At 29.5% G+C, this 17,029-nt stretch overlaps 1 protein-coding gene across 1 annotated transcript; it reads left to right on the top strand.

Moving 5' to 3' along the window:
• Positions 1-11,967: 11,967 nt before the first annotated feature.
• Positions 11,968-15,267, top strand: LOC123525258 (perlucin-like protein). The gene is made up of 5 exons (XM_045304157.2): positions 11,968-12,084; positions 12,879-12,976; positions 13,840-13,930; positions 14,509-14,725; positions 15,033-15,267. The coding sequence occupies exons 1-5, from the start codon at positions 12,021-12,023 to the stop codon at positions 15,058-15,060; spliced, it is 498 nt and encodes a 165-aa protein (XP_045160092.2). The 5' UTR covers positions 11,968-12,020; the 3' UTR covers positions 15,061-15,267.
• The last annotated feature ends 1,762 nt before the right edge of the window (positions 15,268-17,029 follow it).

Raw genomic sequence — 17,029 nt, 5'->3', positions numbered from 1 at the left:
AAATTAATAAATAAAATTATAAATTCAATTAGAATATATATTACAGATGTATTTGGTAGAAAAATTTTAATTTTAATGAGGTTGAAACAAGTTTTACACTAATTTTAAAAAAAATTAATTAAAACTTTTATTAAATTTTAGTTTTTTATAATGTACAAAAAGTTTATGAAAAAAAATAAAGGAATATTATTTATGTTGATGCTCACACGGAAAAGAATATCATTTTAGGGAAATTTACCTGTAGTCTCCGGAGTTCCATCTTGGTACAGGTATCTTTGACATTTTAACGAAATTGTTTTCAAGCGGAGTTGCATTTTCCAATCACAGCTGGAAAAAAGCTTTGGAAACAGCAGGAAAAGCAGCACTTGAAAGGGGAAAACAAAAAGGTTGGAACAGAAGTTGGAAATTTAGCTGCAGCTAAAATTGTTAAAAAATTTTAAAAAAGAAACCTGCTCCAGCAGTTGGAAATTTTAAATTTGCTAAGGAATTACAAGAAAAGAATAATAGTAAAAAAAATTTAAGGAGGAGGATATTCATATGAGAATAAATAGAATATTGTCAGGATTTGAACTTCAGCTCACAAAAAACGTTTTAAACAGATTAATTTATAAAAACTAAAGTTTTAACTTTTAAAAAGATAGAATAAAAAATAAAAAAATTATAATATTTACATGTTTAGAAACAAAACAATATTGTGAAGATATGAATTAACTCCTATTCAATTAGATACAGCTTTAATATCTGTCCTGGGAAATAATGTTAAGAAACCCAAAAAAAAACGGATATCACTTTACGATTAATGATAGAAGTTCATATTTTGATTGGTTTAATGGTTATTTTGAAGTAAGTTTTAAAGTAAATAAACTTGCTAATGGTGCTGAGTATGATGGAGCCCAAATTGCTCAAATTTAAATAATGCAGCTTCATTAATTGATCAGTTAGTGGTTAAACAAAATGGAAAAAATTGTATATGTTGTAATAATTTTATAAGGTAGTAAATGTAAAGAGTTTGGTTGAACTATTGAAGATTATGTAAAATCAAACGGGAAAACAAATGAATTTATCTTTTTTAGATACTACTGCTACTGCTGCTGCTAAAAATAATTCGGGGTTTGCTATTAGAAAGGATTTAATCAAGAAAAATAATGAGGTAAATACTAAGATTCCATTTAATAATTATTCTTTTTTCGGGGTTTAGAAACTAATATTATACCTCCAAGTCAAATTCAAATAAAACTGCAGCTGACGATGATGATGAATTAATTTTTAGAGCTAATGCTGCTGATCCAGGTAGAGTAATTGTAACAAAATTAATTCTATGGGTTCCACGTTGGTTTTAAATGAATTTGGATTAATCTAATTTCTGAAAGATTTACAAAAGCAAGATGGTCATTACCTTAGGGAAATGATGACGCATCAACTGTACACAACAGATTAATACAACTTTTAGAATAACGGCCGGTGTAACAAAACCATAACATGTATTTGTTTATTTACAACGACCTGATAAAAGTAATAATCAGAAATGAATCACTTTTAAATTAGATACATTTAAAGTTAATGCAGCAGGTGATGCTTGTATTTTGAGTTCTTGTCGTCTTGAAGTTGGTAATGGGGGTTTTTATCCAGAAACAGAATATAAAAGTATATCAAGAATATATGATGATGTTAATTAATTATTATTATAAACAAAATAAAAAAGACTACTGGAAGTCTGCTAAATAAAATCAACTTTAATAGTTTGTATGGATTTGTTTCATTTTAACTTGGAATATAAAAAGGAAGTAACTACAGAAGATCCTAAGCAGATTACATTAACAATTAAGTTAACTACCCTTCCCGCTGCAAAATATCTTTATTTACGCAATTGTATTATATGGGGGAAACAGCTGAAATTAAATATTTGGAAATGAACTTGTTATTGTTTAAATAAAATAAATTTAAAAAATTATAATAATGACATAAAATTATATTGAATATAAAATTAACCTTACAGATGGACAAAAGAAAAATTTAGCACAAGCTTATAATTAAAATTCCACATACTTTTCGATTAAAACATGAACAATTACGTGGAAACTTCCTTTACTTTTAACAAAAACACAAATTAATCAAATTGAAAAGTCTATTAGAAATAAAAAGGGATTAGAAATTACAATTTCAAAAAAAACAAATGTCCAGTCAAGGTCAAAATGGTGGATTTTTAGGAGCTTTAGTGGTTTGTTGGGAAAAAAAAAAATTTCTTCCAATGGCAGCAAAAATAGCTCAAAAATATTAGCCCCTCTGGGCATTGGCGCTTTGTCGGGGGTGGCCTGTATTAGTGTTAGTAAAATACTTGGAAATGGTATGATTTCAGTAGCTAATGATAAGAGAAATATGATTATCACCATATCTTACCCCTAATCAAAGAAAGCAACTAGTAGGATCTGGAGGGGATTTAAATTAACACAAAAACAAAACAAGACGGTGGGGTTTTTAGGTATGTTGGCTGCTAGTTAGGAATACCTTTGATTAATCTTTTTAAGTGGAAAAGGACTACAGATTGATTCTCAGAGAAGACCCTTTCAGACGAATTCTATAGTTTAAAAAAAAATAAAATTTATAAAGAAACCAATTTTAACTTTGAAATTGAACAATGGGTAAAACAATTAAAAATTAAAAACTTTAGGGGTGTGTTTTAGTAGAAATAATTTATTAAAATTAAAAAAAAGGTTTAATGTGGAATTATAAATTTTGGACGACTCTGTTGGTCCTGGAACACATTGGGTTTGTTCCTTAAATTAATAGTATTCGATAAACTATAAAGTTTTTGAAAAGTGCTTTGGTACTTTGATCATTTGGACTTCTCCGCCAAAGAAGTAATTAAGTATATACCAAATGTAAAATACAACAATGTTCAATTTTCAGACAAAAACAAAGTATGCTTTGCGGTTATTTTTTTGTTTATTTTTTCATTAAATTGTTACAAGATAAAGTACCGTTGTATGATTTATTGGGATAAAATACTAAAAATTAAATTAAATTTTAAAACAAAATGAACAAACTATTATAATTATTTTACTAATAAGGACATTTTTTTTAAAATGGAATAATTAATATAATGGGAATATTCAATAATATAAATGAAAAAGTAAAAAAAATAGAAAAAAACAAATAGAAAGGCAATTAAAAAGAAAACATCCATTGTTTTTAACATGTTATACCCAAGATTTCCGATGGTGGATTATTTCAATGGAAAACTGTAAATGCTAGTCCTGGTTTAGTTTTAAAATGGTAATAATGTAAGAATTAATTTTAATTGCATCTTAATTATTCTTGTTGATGCAATTAAATTTGATAAAGGAGAAGCTAAATTACAAAAAAAAATAAAAAAAATGTAATTCTTCAAAGTTTCAATGCAAAAAATAATAGAAAAAATGAAATCTATTTCTATTAATTATGCAAATGGGAAATTTAAAAAAAATGATGTTTTTATATTAATTCTTTAAACGTTATGAATATTCAGTTAACAATTTTGGGGTTTTATTTAAATTTTAAAAGTTAATTTAAGAGTTAATTTAAGAGTTAATTTAAGAATAAGCTAATGTATCAATACTATTATCAAGAATATATCTTTATCGTCATAACATGATAAGATGTTTTATTTATAACATAACTGGAAAGATTGTGTTTATCGAACGAATAACTTTAAAGGTGTGATTACTTTGGGTGAATTAAACAAAGTATCTTTTGTAAATTTTTTTGAACTATTGTTTTCTTAACAACAAGTTTTTTAATTCCCCTTTACATTTTTTAACATTAACTTCATTTTCTAATAAATATGAATACATTTTACTTCTTAATCCGCAAATTCAACAATGGGAATGCCAGCAGCTTCATCTTTAAATTTTCCAATTACTTTTTTATTATTGTCGAAATAAAATTTTGAATTAATATCGTAATCACTATTATCAAATAAATCTTTGTCCCTTTTTAAAAATCCTCATATGCATCTTTGGCTTTTATTCATAACATAATGAATCAGTGTCAGTGAATAGTAATTTTACAATTACCCTCGTACTTTTCCTTAATATAATTATAATGAAAATATACATTAAATATTTTGATAAATCTAAATGCACTTTTCCCAAATAACAAGGTCTGTTTAATAAAAAACTTTTTTTTTATTCTATGAATACCAAAAGGTTAGAGTTAAAAAATCGTTGAACTAACAAATGAAGGTTTGGCTATGTATTTAATAAATATTTTCATCATGAGTTTAAATTTAATATTAATCCTCTTGCGTTTAAAATTTTCCATCGTCTTACCGAATACAGAATTGTTCATTAACTTAAAAAAGTCCTTTTCAAATGAATTTTTTGCTTTAGTTTTTTTTTGAGTATTAAAATCAATATACTTTTTTAACCAAGGAGATGAATCAAAAGTTAATATTTTATGTATTTTTGTTACTTTTTTAAACCCCAATTGTGTATATAGTTCAAGATTTTTAAAATGAACTACATAATTTTGTTTTTTCATTAAGTTGGAACTAATTTTTTTACATTACTTTTTCCTATTTCAAATTCTGTTTTAATATTTTTACTTTAAACAGAAAGCCATTGATCTGGTATTTTAATTTTTTCAGGAGCTAAAGGATAATCGTTGTGGGGTTTTATGTAAATTTTTTTGGATATTCAAGATCACATTCAACTATAAAGTTACTTTTACCTTTTGCAATTAATTTTTTAAATTGTTTTTTCGGATATAAATTTAAAAGTTTCCAGGGGGGTAAGGTTGACACATAGCCCAACCGTAAAGGTTATTGGCGTCGAGAGGTACATAATTTTATTTGCTTTCTTTTTTGAATTATAATCCTTCATATATTTATTGTTTGTTTTACTGTAATCTGTTTGAAATTATTACTTTTTCCTCCTCTCAGTCCCTTTTCAATAAAAAGATTACATATCAATATCAGTTATTAAATCTAACTTAATTCCAGTCATTTTTAAAAATTGATCCCAAAGCTAACCCAGGATACTAAAATAATGACAAGGATCTAATTTGTAGTACTCTAAAAATAGTTTTCTAAAATTTTCGAATACACAGCTAAAAGTAATTTCGTCAGTTTTTAAATATAGATCATGATATTCTCCCCTTGTTTTAATTTTAAATTTATTCCAAACAATTTTAGCATGTTCATATTCGTTGCAGATATATGTGTTTCATTTTAAAATTGATAAAACTCTTCTTTAGAAGGTAATTCTGTTTCTTTAAATTTTTTAAATGAATCCATGTAATCTATGGTTAAACACCTTTTGTCTTTTAAAAATTCAACATTTTCACAATTAAATTCGTTGATGGGGTTTTTTAATTTGGAATATTTTTTACTAGGTTATCAATGATTGAGACTTTAAATTTGGAAAGAATCAATAAAAACCCAAATCGGAATCATTTAAAAACCATATATCTTTCCCTATTGTTAGGAAAAAACATTAATTTTTTTTTTAAATTTCCCTATTTGGTGCATAATAAAATGACCGTGATAACCTCTTAAATTATGAAAATAACAGGAATTTTATGTGTTAGTTTAAAATTAATATTACATTCTGATGTGAGCACTTCCTCTGAATTTTCCTGTTATATGACAGGATTCCCGGACAGGATTTTTCATTTTCCTTATATTCTTTTTCACAGATATGACAAACTTTGTTTTTTAATTCACTTTCATCTTTTTTAGACATTCTTTTGTTCTTTGTTAAAGTTAACACTAAATATTTTTTACAAATTCCTCTTCCTCAAGCATTTTTTCTATAAACTTATAAACTGCTTAGGACCTCTATAAATCTGGGGTTTGGGTTTTGTATATTTATCGTCATAACAACAAACACTTATAACCCTAACCACAATCTATATGATTTTGATATGGTTCAGTAAATGAAGATTCAGTTGATGGTAAAGCAGTTAAAAATTTTTTAGGGTTTTTGATTCAAAATCAGCATAAATTACAGAAGGTACTGCTTTAAACCTTTATGATTAATTTTTAAATTGTACTTTACTTCCCTCTTTTGGGATTTTTACAACCCTTTGGGTACCATTAAAAGCTAAAACCCAAATTTTGGGAAAATGTTCATTTAATATTCTTTCTTGTGAAAAATTCTGTAGACATGATTTTACAAAAATGTTTTTATGTTGATCTTTGGTTTTTTAAACATTAATCTATTAAAGTCTTTTATCCAAACATAATTTTTGTTGTTTTTCGTTGGTAATTTATAACATGTCACATCTTTTAGAATAATGATATTTTGATATGTTTCAATGGATAAATACTATTTTCTTCATAAACCCAAAAATATTAAATGATATTTCATTTAAAACTTCAATTTTAGGTATTTGATTTAATGTAACAGGAAAATTTAATTCCAGTATAATCAAGATCGTTTATATGTTTTTTTTAATTTTAAACTCTTTCAGAATGTTTTGTTACAGGAAATTTGTAAGCTAAATGACACCATCTAAAACATTCGTTATCATCATTCTTTATATTTTTAATCCTTTCATTGATTTTGTAATGGTTTGGTAATTCTAAATTAATTGAAGCAGCCAATGGGGCTATACTTATTTTCTATTTATATAATGAGCATCAAAATGACTCTATTCTCCAGGCCACTTCCTTCAGAAATCCAATTACCAAATTCATTTATTATTTCATCAAAAGCTTGATGTAAGTTTTTTTTTATTTCGTTTGTGTTAATAATTTCTAATGCCTTTGTTGAAAATAGCTGTTTTTTATAATTTTATCAGTTTTATCCATTTTTGCAAAAGTTATTTTTAAACAACGTTTATTTTTATACCTTTTTTAAAGTTTTAAGTTCAGATTTAAGTATTTCATAAGAGTCGTTTATAGTTAAATATAAAATTTATTTTTTGGATCTTGTCTATATGTAATTTTAATTTCAAATTTCTTATAATATTGTTTTGTAGATCTCTCGATTTCCATCTATATATTATATTTAGAAAATAAAATTCGTTAAGCAAAAAAGGATTTAAAAAATAATTAAAAAAATAATAAATAAATTAAAATTTTTAAAATTTTCTTGAAAAGAAATAAAATATTTAAATTTATATCTTTTTCCCTTAGTTTTTGATATTCCACATTTTACTCGGTTTTCTCCTTTGCAGCACATTGTTATTAACCAAATTTAAAAACCAAGGTCTTTAGACGCTGCATAATTGCTTTTTTATTGTTTTTTCTTCATTAGTATCACAGTCGGTTACAATAACTTTTTTAGGATTGTTTCAAATATTATTTGGTCTGGGACAATCACATAATCTTTCAGCATTTTCTTCTTCAGTTTAAAAGACAACCACAGTTCCATTCAAATAAATTATTTTTTAAAAGATAAGGATCCCATAACATTTTGTAATTCATTCAATAACGTGATTTTTATATTCATCGCTAACTATTTGGGTCAAGTTTTGATTTAATAACATTTCTTCTTTTAAGAACTTTCTTATATGAATTTTTATCTGGATTCATTATTTCTCCTAAAGTGCTAGATAATTTTGGCATAATCATTCTATCTACCTTTCTATTAACCATCTATATATAATATACTTATAGAAAAAAATCTTTAAAAACGCAACCTAATGAATTATATTGATTTGAGAAATTTGTTTATATTATTATATCTTTTGAATTAAGATTTAAGTCATTTTTTCTAAATTGTTATCAACTGTTAAAATTTTAATACCTTCTTGAAACATTCTGTTTAAAACCCTTTTTTCGTGTAATTTGTGTAGTTTTTCTAAAATAATCTAAAACCCCCCTTTGTTTTCTTCCGTTCTGTTTCTTTTTGAAGTCTTTTAAAACTATTTCTGGGTCGGTTTTAAAATAAACAAATCCATCAATTGGGTTTTTCCCTATGGTTTTTATAATATAATCAGTTAAGAAAAGATTGTATAATGCCCACTCGGGGTCATTATAACACCGTTGTCGTGATGTTGTTTTGTAAAACGTTATGTTAGTTAAATAACAACGTTCAAGGACAGAAACCCATCAAAATGTTTAGCAGAAGATACATTTTTATATGACTGTTTAAAGTTGTTAGCTGAAAAGGAAATAAATATTTGGAAGGTTCTTGAGCAGCAAGTTCAAAAAGGTTATTGAATTATAATCAAAGTCCATAACATTTTGCCTTCGTGAATTGGTTCTGGAATTTTATTAAAATTAAGGATTATATTCTTTAATAATATCTAAAAACGTACTTTTTCCTGATGCATTATTACCTTCAACTGATATAATTTTTCTCATTTATATAAAATACTTATAGAAAAAATCTTTAATTAAAGTTAAAACAGCTTTCTTCTTTTTTACTTTTATATCCGTTAAGTTTAAATTTTCCCTTTATATACGTTTTTAAAAGGCATTGAATATTTTTTTCTTTCTGCATTTCTAATAGTATTTGTAAAATATCCTGAATAACTTGTTTATCTTCTCTTTATTTACTTTTCCAGGATCATTAGGGTCATGAACAGCTAAAGCTGCAATCCCTGCTTTTGTTATAAGTTGTTTTATTTTGTGATGATGTGCTTTTAAAATAAATTTCTTGTCGTCAAGGTTTTAGTCTGTTAGTAAAAAATGGTAATTACTGATGGAACAGCGCCAGCAATGCTACAAATATAGGAATAGCTGGAACAAGTGCTAATGCAGCTGAACAACCAAAAACACCTGCTGTAATATATAATCCGGTACTTACTCTCCCACAAAATTTATAACTTTTTCTGTAAGCAGCAGCTGTTTAGTTAAGTGAATAATTTAATTGATCTATTGTTTCTATTCCATTATTATTAGAAATTAGATTTTTATTACTCATTTATATAATATTTTTTTAAATTAAATTTCTTCCAATTCACTAATGGTACCCAACTATTAAATTTTTCACTATAACCTTTCCATTTTACTAAAGCTTGTTTTTTTTATAGTCTCGTCTAATAACTTTTTCTATTCTAAAAACCTCTTGGGGTAGTAGGTAAAAGTTCTTGTTCATAAAATGAACTTGAATTTTTTCATCATTTAAATCTTAATAGTGTATGTTCTGGGATTTGTATTATTAATTTTTATAAATTATAAATATTTCCTCTGTCCAGTTTGGTGTATATCCTTTTTTCAAAAAGTCTTTTAAGTTTGCTTAGCGAACTCGATCACCAATTTTAAATTTTGTTTTACTCTTTGGTATTTTTTAAAACACCATATAAATTAAAGTAAACAGTCCTTTTTTTTAAGTTTTTACTGCTTCGGTTGGTGTCATTTTTATACTAGAATGTTTTGTTTTGTTATATTTATCAACCATTTCCCGTAAATTATCTAAATAAGTATAAGTATTATTTGCTGTAAATATTTCCACATTTTCTTTTTAAATTCTATTAAATCTTTCTATTACTACAGCCTTTCCTTCATTAAATGTATGGTATATTAATCTATTTTTATTCAAAAAAAGATTCAAACTTTTTATTATAAAATTCTTTTCCTTCATCTACCCCTAAATTTACTGGTAATCGTCCTTCTAAAATTATTTTTCAAATGCTTCAGTAACAGATTTTCCAGTTTTATTCTTTAATGGAATAACCCAAGCTTTTTAACTAAATATATCAAAAAACGGTTAACATGTACTTTACTCCTTTATTATATTTTGAAAAAACTTGCATGTCAACTAAAAACGCTGACCAAGTATCTCAATATCATTAACTATCACTCTTCGTTTTCCCAAATTTTCTTTTAATTGGTTTGTGTAATTCTTCTGCCTAATTCATCGCTCCAGCGGTAGCTCAGAGTTACCGGCTCTGCAGTGATTCCCGGGGGGATTTCTCTACCCCCTTTTCCGTTTTTTGACTTTTGTCCCCGCCCAAGTTTGTATTTTGTTTTTAAATTTTAGGTTTCACAACTAAATGTTTTGCAATCTTTTCTCAAATGTTTTTGATTTAGTTTTATTTAAATTGGAAAGGCATTTGCTTATCAATGTACCCTTTTTTACACCCCTGTCATAGCAAAAATCATGGTCCATACATACTGCATCCAGTTCATTGACAGGGGGTCCATTATCTAGGGGATTTCCTGGCCCACAATAATTATATCCTGGAAGTGTTAAACCTTTCTTAGGTAATAAAGGTAACATTGCTTTGTGAATATCTAAATTACCCCCTGTACTTTTAACAAACTTTGATTTCATTTTTCCACAAGATGAACAAGTAGCCCTTATCATTTTTCTCCCTTTTTTTGTTGTAACATAATGAGGATTTATATTATCAGTAAATCTTCTTTCTTTCAAACAATATATTTTATTCTGTAAACTCATCTATATCATATGTATTTAAATTTAACTTTAAAACTTTTTAGTTGGTTTTTACTTGGGTTTAACTGGGTTTAAAACCTGTGGATTTTAAATTGTCTGGCATTGGTCAGTCTGGACCGGGGACTGAATGTTAAATTAGGTGAAATAGGGCTCCGCTGCGGTATTTAATAAACTACTCCCAGGTTTACGCCCGTAAATATAGACTCAAGCTCGTGAACTTAGGATAACGACCGAAATTCATAGTTCAATCGAGAAACCTAGTTTATCAAACGTAAACCTGGGTTCACGAGCGTAAACTGTAGTTTACGCCCGTTATCTTATGTTTTCGCTCGAAATTATAGTTAAGTATTCGAAAAACCTGGTTTTACGTTCGAAAAACCTAGGTTTATCGATCGTTAATCCTAGTTTTTCGACCGTGAACCTGGGTTCACGTAATTATTGGACAACTGGCGTGCCATAAGCAGCTGTGACATTGTGGACCATTTTAATTTGAGAACTTGTTTTAGCGTTTTTAGCACATTTAACCCTATTTGACTTTTGCTCCTTGGTAAGGCGTTGGGCACATACCTTTCTTAAACCCAAGTTTTCGTTAAGAATCTCATGCGTTCTCCTTTTTCACATGCAAAGAAAAGACGCCATCTCAGACACCGTATACCTGGCGTCTTCATCAGTCAGACGACTTACAGCAGCAATGTAATTTGACGTCACTGCTGTTTTGGGCCAGTCAGGGCGAACCCTAACTTTATGGACTGTCTGGCAGTGTTTAGGTGTACATACCCACCTGTTAGCAATGTTCGCTGATACTGCGGACTTCCCATATAAAGTATGCAGTTCACTGAGTATCTGCCTTGTAAGTATTTCTTTAAAGACCTGAAATATGGTACCAGTAGCTCCCTTGCTTTACGCTCAGCATTTAAGGGAAACTGGCTTCTCTTCTCTCATACTCCCGTGGCGATGAATTCCATCAGGAATGAGGTGTCGAGAATGATTAATATAAGTTGTAGAACTTGCTTCACAATCAACCTAAAATAAATTTTATATAAACGAAGTGGACCAATTTTTTCAGTTATGAAATAATATGAAAATAAGTTGGTTACTTTTTTGAAAATCCTTCACTTGTCATAAGATAAAATAAGATGTTTGAACTATAATTTATTTTTATATTTGGAGATTCGTAAAAAATCTAACTTGAGAGTCTGCTGTTTTGAACTCAGTATGTGGCATGTCAAGTGCAGAAAAATCTTGATGGAAGTCTAAGCATGTAAAAGTATTAACTTTGAAAAGTACTTGTTATTGACACACTATACATCTTTCTATACTAGGAGTTTGTTGTAGTTTACGATGCAGCCTTATTTCATAAGTGTTGCCATTTTAAACTCACAGCTATGTGCCGTGTCGCTCTTGCCTCTGGTTGGAATCGGGATGGGGGTGTGGAGAGCTCTGCATCATTTTAACGTGGCTATCCATGCCTATTTCTATTGGATCTATGTCCTTTTTGTACCCTAAACAAAGGAACTGATTTCATTTCATTTGATTTGTAACTTTGTAAAGTTTAGCATTGAACAGGTTCACGGTCTGATTTAGTTTTGAAAACTTCAATTTACATATTTACTTTCTTATCTTATCAGAAAATATTTAGGTTATGTCTTTTCAAGTTTTCTCTGTTGTAGTGCATCATTAAATTTCAAAATCATGGCGAAACAACTTATTGTTTGTGGTATAATACACATGGTTATTTCCATTCTATCTATTACAGGTAAGAAATAAAATACTAACATTTAATAAGGTATGCGCATGCACTTTTATCATCAGTTGTTTCATTTAGATATTTTATGTTAGCTGAACATGTTATAAAGTATAAATAGTGCCGTCAGATGCCAAACTGAAATGCAGTAAACTTGAAAATGTTTTAAATAGTTGATATAAAATGAATGACAAAATTTGATGTCTAAACAAGTAGAAGATTTTCTAAAGATTTTATTAGTAATATGGCAATAAACACTTAGGTACAACGGTTTTTAAACGACAATTAAACAATGTGAGCTAACAAGTGAAATTTGTTACCATTTGAATGGGAAAACGAATTAAATGCGACCATTTTGAATGGCAGAGTACTCTCTTTGAGACTTGAGACTCATAATATTGAAAACCCAAGAAACGGAACAAAACATATGTGTAGTGAGTGTACTATTTGCACTATGTTAGGTAGTCAGTACAAAAATACTCTCGTCTTCCACAGCAATTTGTCAGAATAGACCTGGAGAAATACAAAGTTATATTGCTTATTCGAACAGTTTTTATTGGTCTCACCAGTTCTATAAATTGTAACAACTTATCTATCCAGCATTGAACTGACTGAGCATTATTGTAAAACACATTAGATTGCTGTTGAACGGTCCAAGTACGAAGCTAAGGTTGAGGAAGCAGTGGGTCTGAAATATTTATCGTAAACTAAGTATATTATTAAATGATAATGATAATTTTTGTGTTGTAATGTATTGGGCATGAAAGAAAGCAAAATAACTTCCTGTTTCAACACTGTCAAATTAGGTGTATCTGCTGACACATTATGCCCGGACAGCTGGACAGCATTTCGAGGATCATGTTACTTGTTTGCACACGAAAACCTCACATTTATGGACGCAGAGGTGTGTATATAAACAAATGATACAGGACACAGGTCAGTGTGCAAGTATAATGGCTGGATAATCAGAACAAAAATGTTAAAGCCACTTCGGTCCATGCATCATTTTCTGGTCAAATTGGCAAGTCCTAAACTGCAAATGGACAAATGTAAAATCTATAATTTGCAATAAAGCTTCTTTGATTTTCACAACAATTTGCATATTTAATTGTAGAGGCATAATTGTGTAATTGATATGATAATAATAATAAGACTCCAGATGCCCCCACTCACACATTTAGATTAAAATTAAGGTGGACCCTGCATAGAACCATCCGACCGCCCGGGCTTTCACATTAGAATTTTAACATGTCAACCAGACAAGAGCAATAAGAATATGTCAATGATTCGAAATCAAATACGTTAACCACTCCCCATTTAATTTCTTTTAAGAATCCTAATAAGGATAGTAACGCACAGAGGGAGGTACATGTTTCAACGGTGTTGTGTATGAGAAAACATGAAAACATTTGCCCGTGTAAATCGTCCTAGGGGTCATAAACAAAGTGTATCGCTTATGGACAGGGTGACGTCAACCAAACATCATATCTAATAACTCGCATATTTTACCTGCAATGACAAAAAGTCGTAATATAACAGAATAGAAAAATTGGAAACCGACGTCTAACAGAACAAAAATGAAAATTTTGCAGGTTTGTCTGAGCCTGTACACAGATAATAGTGAAAATGTATGCCACTATTCACATCCTCTTAGAACTCAATATTTGAACATGTTTTAAGCACTAAAATACAATGAAGAGACATCAAGCAATATTCAAGTTTTATGATAAATGTAGGTATTGATGGTAAGCAATTATTCTATTTTAGCGTTCTTGTGTACACTATGGAGCACATCTGGTTCATGTTGATGATGCAACCGAGAACACATTTCTGAAAAGTTACTTGTCAAATCTGAAAGGTACGAAGTTAGTGTAACACGAGTGTGCTTCAATAATATGAGCTGAAAAAGGTTATATTTAAAATACGTTTAACAACAGGCATGCATAATGTATCAACATGTGCTGATTATTGAAACATGGCTTCCCGATGCATATGTTAATGAAAAGACTTTATTTGTTTGATGAATTCTATGTACCAACCGCATTGTTGAAGTCACCTGAACAGCTTGTTGAATTAGGTGGTCCCACTCAAAGACCTAACATCATTTAGACACAAACAGCTTAGGTTTGCAATGAAAATAATGAAACTGACGTGAGTTCTAATACGAAAGTGAGGGATAGAGCAATACGTGACATAGCGCAATACCGTTCCCGTAAACAGAAAATTATATTCATATTTCGCATCGGTGGCTGAATGCTGGTACAGAGGCATACGTTTCTTATTTTTATAATAAAGAAGAGTTAATTTTACCTTCAGCCTTTACAATAATTACTGGAACTAATGTTACTTTTTGTGGCTCTCTTCTTTATACATTATGATTACTCTTTCCAGAATGCTGTTTCCTTTTAAATAAACATTGAAACCGTTTACATTTAGATCCGATTCACTGGATTGGCCTGACAGATGAAGTAACTGAAGGTATCTGGGTATGGTACGACAATAATGAAGTGGCTACATTTACAAACTGGCACAACATCACATCAGAACCTAATGGTGGAAAAGCTCAAAACTGCGTATATATCGCTGAAGGACATGGGTATGAGTGGATTGATGCACCTTGTGGCTGGAAGAGGAAACCTCTTTGTGAGAAAAGGTACAAGTGATATCAATGCATTTTACAGAATACGCTACACATGTTTTGTTATAGTAAGTAAAAATATTAGTATAAACTACTATAAATAGAATCTTTGAAAATCAATGAACATTCTGAACGCAAATTTACGCAAGAAGTAAACGCGTTATATTTAAAGAGACATCTGAGTTTTGTTTCGTTACTTTTAACACATTTAATACTTTCTGAAAACCTTTACTATACCGCCCTTGATAGTGAGAGAATAGTGAGAGAAATAATAGCAATATGCACAAGGTATTTCAATCAGCACTGTAAACTACTTTTACAGAGAACAAGAAGAAACGATTGTTGGATAGAAGAGGTTCGCTGGATGTATTATGGGCGTTTACAAAACAAGGAATCTTTAAGTGAATAGCTTAGTTCTAAAACTTTTTGAATACAAGAAAGTGAGTTTATTGAATAAATTATAGTGTATGTTTTACCTTTGAAATCAAGATGATGTTTTTGTTCCTCAGATGAAATATCGACATTAACAATATACATAAATAAAGCAGTAGATGAAGTGAGCGATTTCATTTGCAAACAAGTAGGGGATTATAAAGTATTTCACTCAACCTGGTATGATGGTTTATTCTTGCTGAATGTAAATCAAATCAAATCAAATCAAATATAGTTTATTAGCAGTTAAAGGCCACCGGCCCAAAATACATTCATAATTGATATAACATAGTGTAACATGTCGAGATATACAATTTCAAGAAAAGCAACATACATTTATTGGCATATCTTTCGTGAGCAGTACTGTTTTTAGAATTTACTTATTCGACGCTTCTCAATTCAAATGCATTAACTAGAAATCCTGCTAAGTAGAAAATATTATCTGATCTATTATCTGACATTATCGTTATAAACAACTGGTCATATGCAACACCATTCACCCATTCGTCTCTAAAATACATTTTTCTATGTTCGTTGTACTGTGGACACACGATAAGAAAGTGTATCTCATTTTCCACCGCAACTGCGATTAGGATGGCTTTTCCTTTTAGCAAGGACAGAAACAGTTTACAAAACAATTAGGAATATTTTGAAGCATGAAGTTCAAAATACTTTATCGCTATATACCCTTAGATTCTCGTTTTTGACTGTTCCTGAACCCATGAATCCTGTTTTATCAATGCAATATTTTGATTTGAATCAGAATATCCGTTTTCATATGAGAATTAAAAGTAAAACATAATATGTAAAACGAAAAGAAAACTATCTAAATGAAAAGTGTGAGATGTCACTTCAGGTATATTCCTGTATTTTCTGGTACAAATTAATTTTGAGCTTATTTCGGAATCTCATTGTTTGTTTTTATTTATATGATATAACCCTATTGCAGTTTAATAAACCGAACAGGTTATTAGATTTACATTAATAATTTCGGGGTTTAACAGTTTAGTTGACAGAGGTTTGCGGACTGTGAAAACTGTGCAAGGGCCTAGACTGTTGTTAAATCACTCGTCTTGATTCTGTCATTATTAAAGTTGATTGTATTCTTCTCTGAGACTTTTGAATCAGTCATAATAATTGATGTGCAGTCCAACTACATACTGTGTTAAGTTACATGTAGAGCAAACTCTATCTCGGGTTATTCTGCAATAACCAATGCGCGTGCAGTGACGTCATCCGATCTAGGTGCTTAGCACGGTCGTACAAGGTAGTAACCATTTTTTTCTAACAGTGTTGGTACTAGTATTTCGTGTTAGAATCGAAATAACAAGTTCCTAAGTGTGATTTATGTGATGAGTTTTTAGTTCTAATACGAAACAATATATCAATGAAGCCTACAGCCTTAAGCATGAGAACTAAAAAAAACCGGGTTATTCTACGATAACTTATTACTTTTTAATTCTACAGAATGCAAAAGCACTGTAACTGTTATTATTTTTCTCCTGATTATAAATCAAGATTAACGCTGAGATTTATATGTCTCGCATTTATTCGTCGGTATGAATTTCGTGGCTATTTCGTTGGGATATGAATTTTTTAATATCAAAGAATGGAAATTTTATTTGTTTGCACGGATTTTAATCTTAATAACGAAATAAGTCCACCGCGAATACGAGCCCGCCCGCTTAGCTCAGTAGGTAAGAGCGTTGGTCTACGGATCTCGGGGTCGCGAGTTCGATCCTCGGGCGGGGCGTATGTTCTCTGTGACTATTTGATAAACGACATTGTGTCTGAAATCATTAGTCCTCCACCTCTGATAATTCATGTGGGGAAGTTGGCAGTTACTTGCGGAGAACAGGTTTGTACTGGTACAGAACCCAGGAACAC

This window comes from Mercenaria mercenaria, chromosome 3 (genome assembly GCF_021730395.1).
Source record: "Mercenaria mercenaria strain notata chromosome 3, MADL_Memer_1, whole genome shotgun sequence".
Classification (NCBI taxonomy): Eukaryota; Metazoa; Mollusca; class Bivalvia; order Venerida; family Veneridae; genus Mercenaria; species Mercenaria mercenaria.
This window is presented reverse-complemented; position numbering and strand designations above follow the sequence as displayed.

What these genes read in the sequence shown, in the direction of transcription:
- LOC123525258 (XM_045304157.2), top strand. Translation starts at nt 12,021, where the DNA reads ATGGCGAAACAACTTATTGTTTGTGGTATAATACACATGGTTATTTCC. An exon ending in TTCCATTCTATCTATTACAG is followed by an intron (nt 12,085 to 12,878) that starts GTAAGAAATAAA and finishes CTGTCAAATTAG; the next exon opens with GTGTATCTGCTGACACATTA. An exon ending in TCACATTTATGGACGCAGAG is followed by an intron (nt 12,977 to 13,839) that starts GTGTGTATATAA and finishes ATTCTATTTTAG; the next exon opens with CGTTCTTGTGTACACTATGG.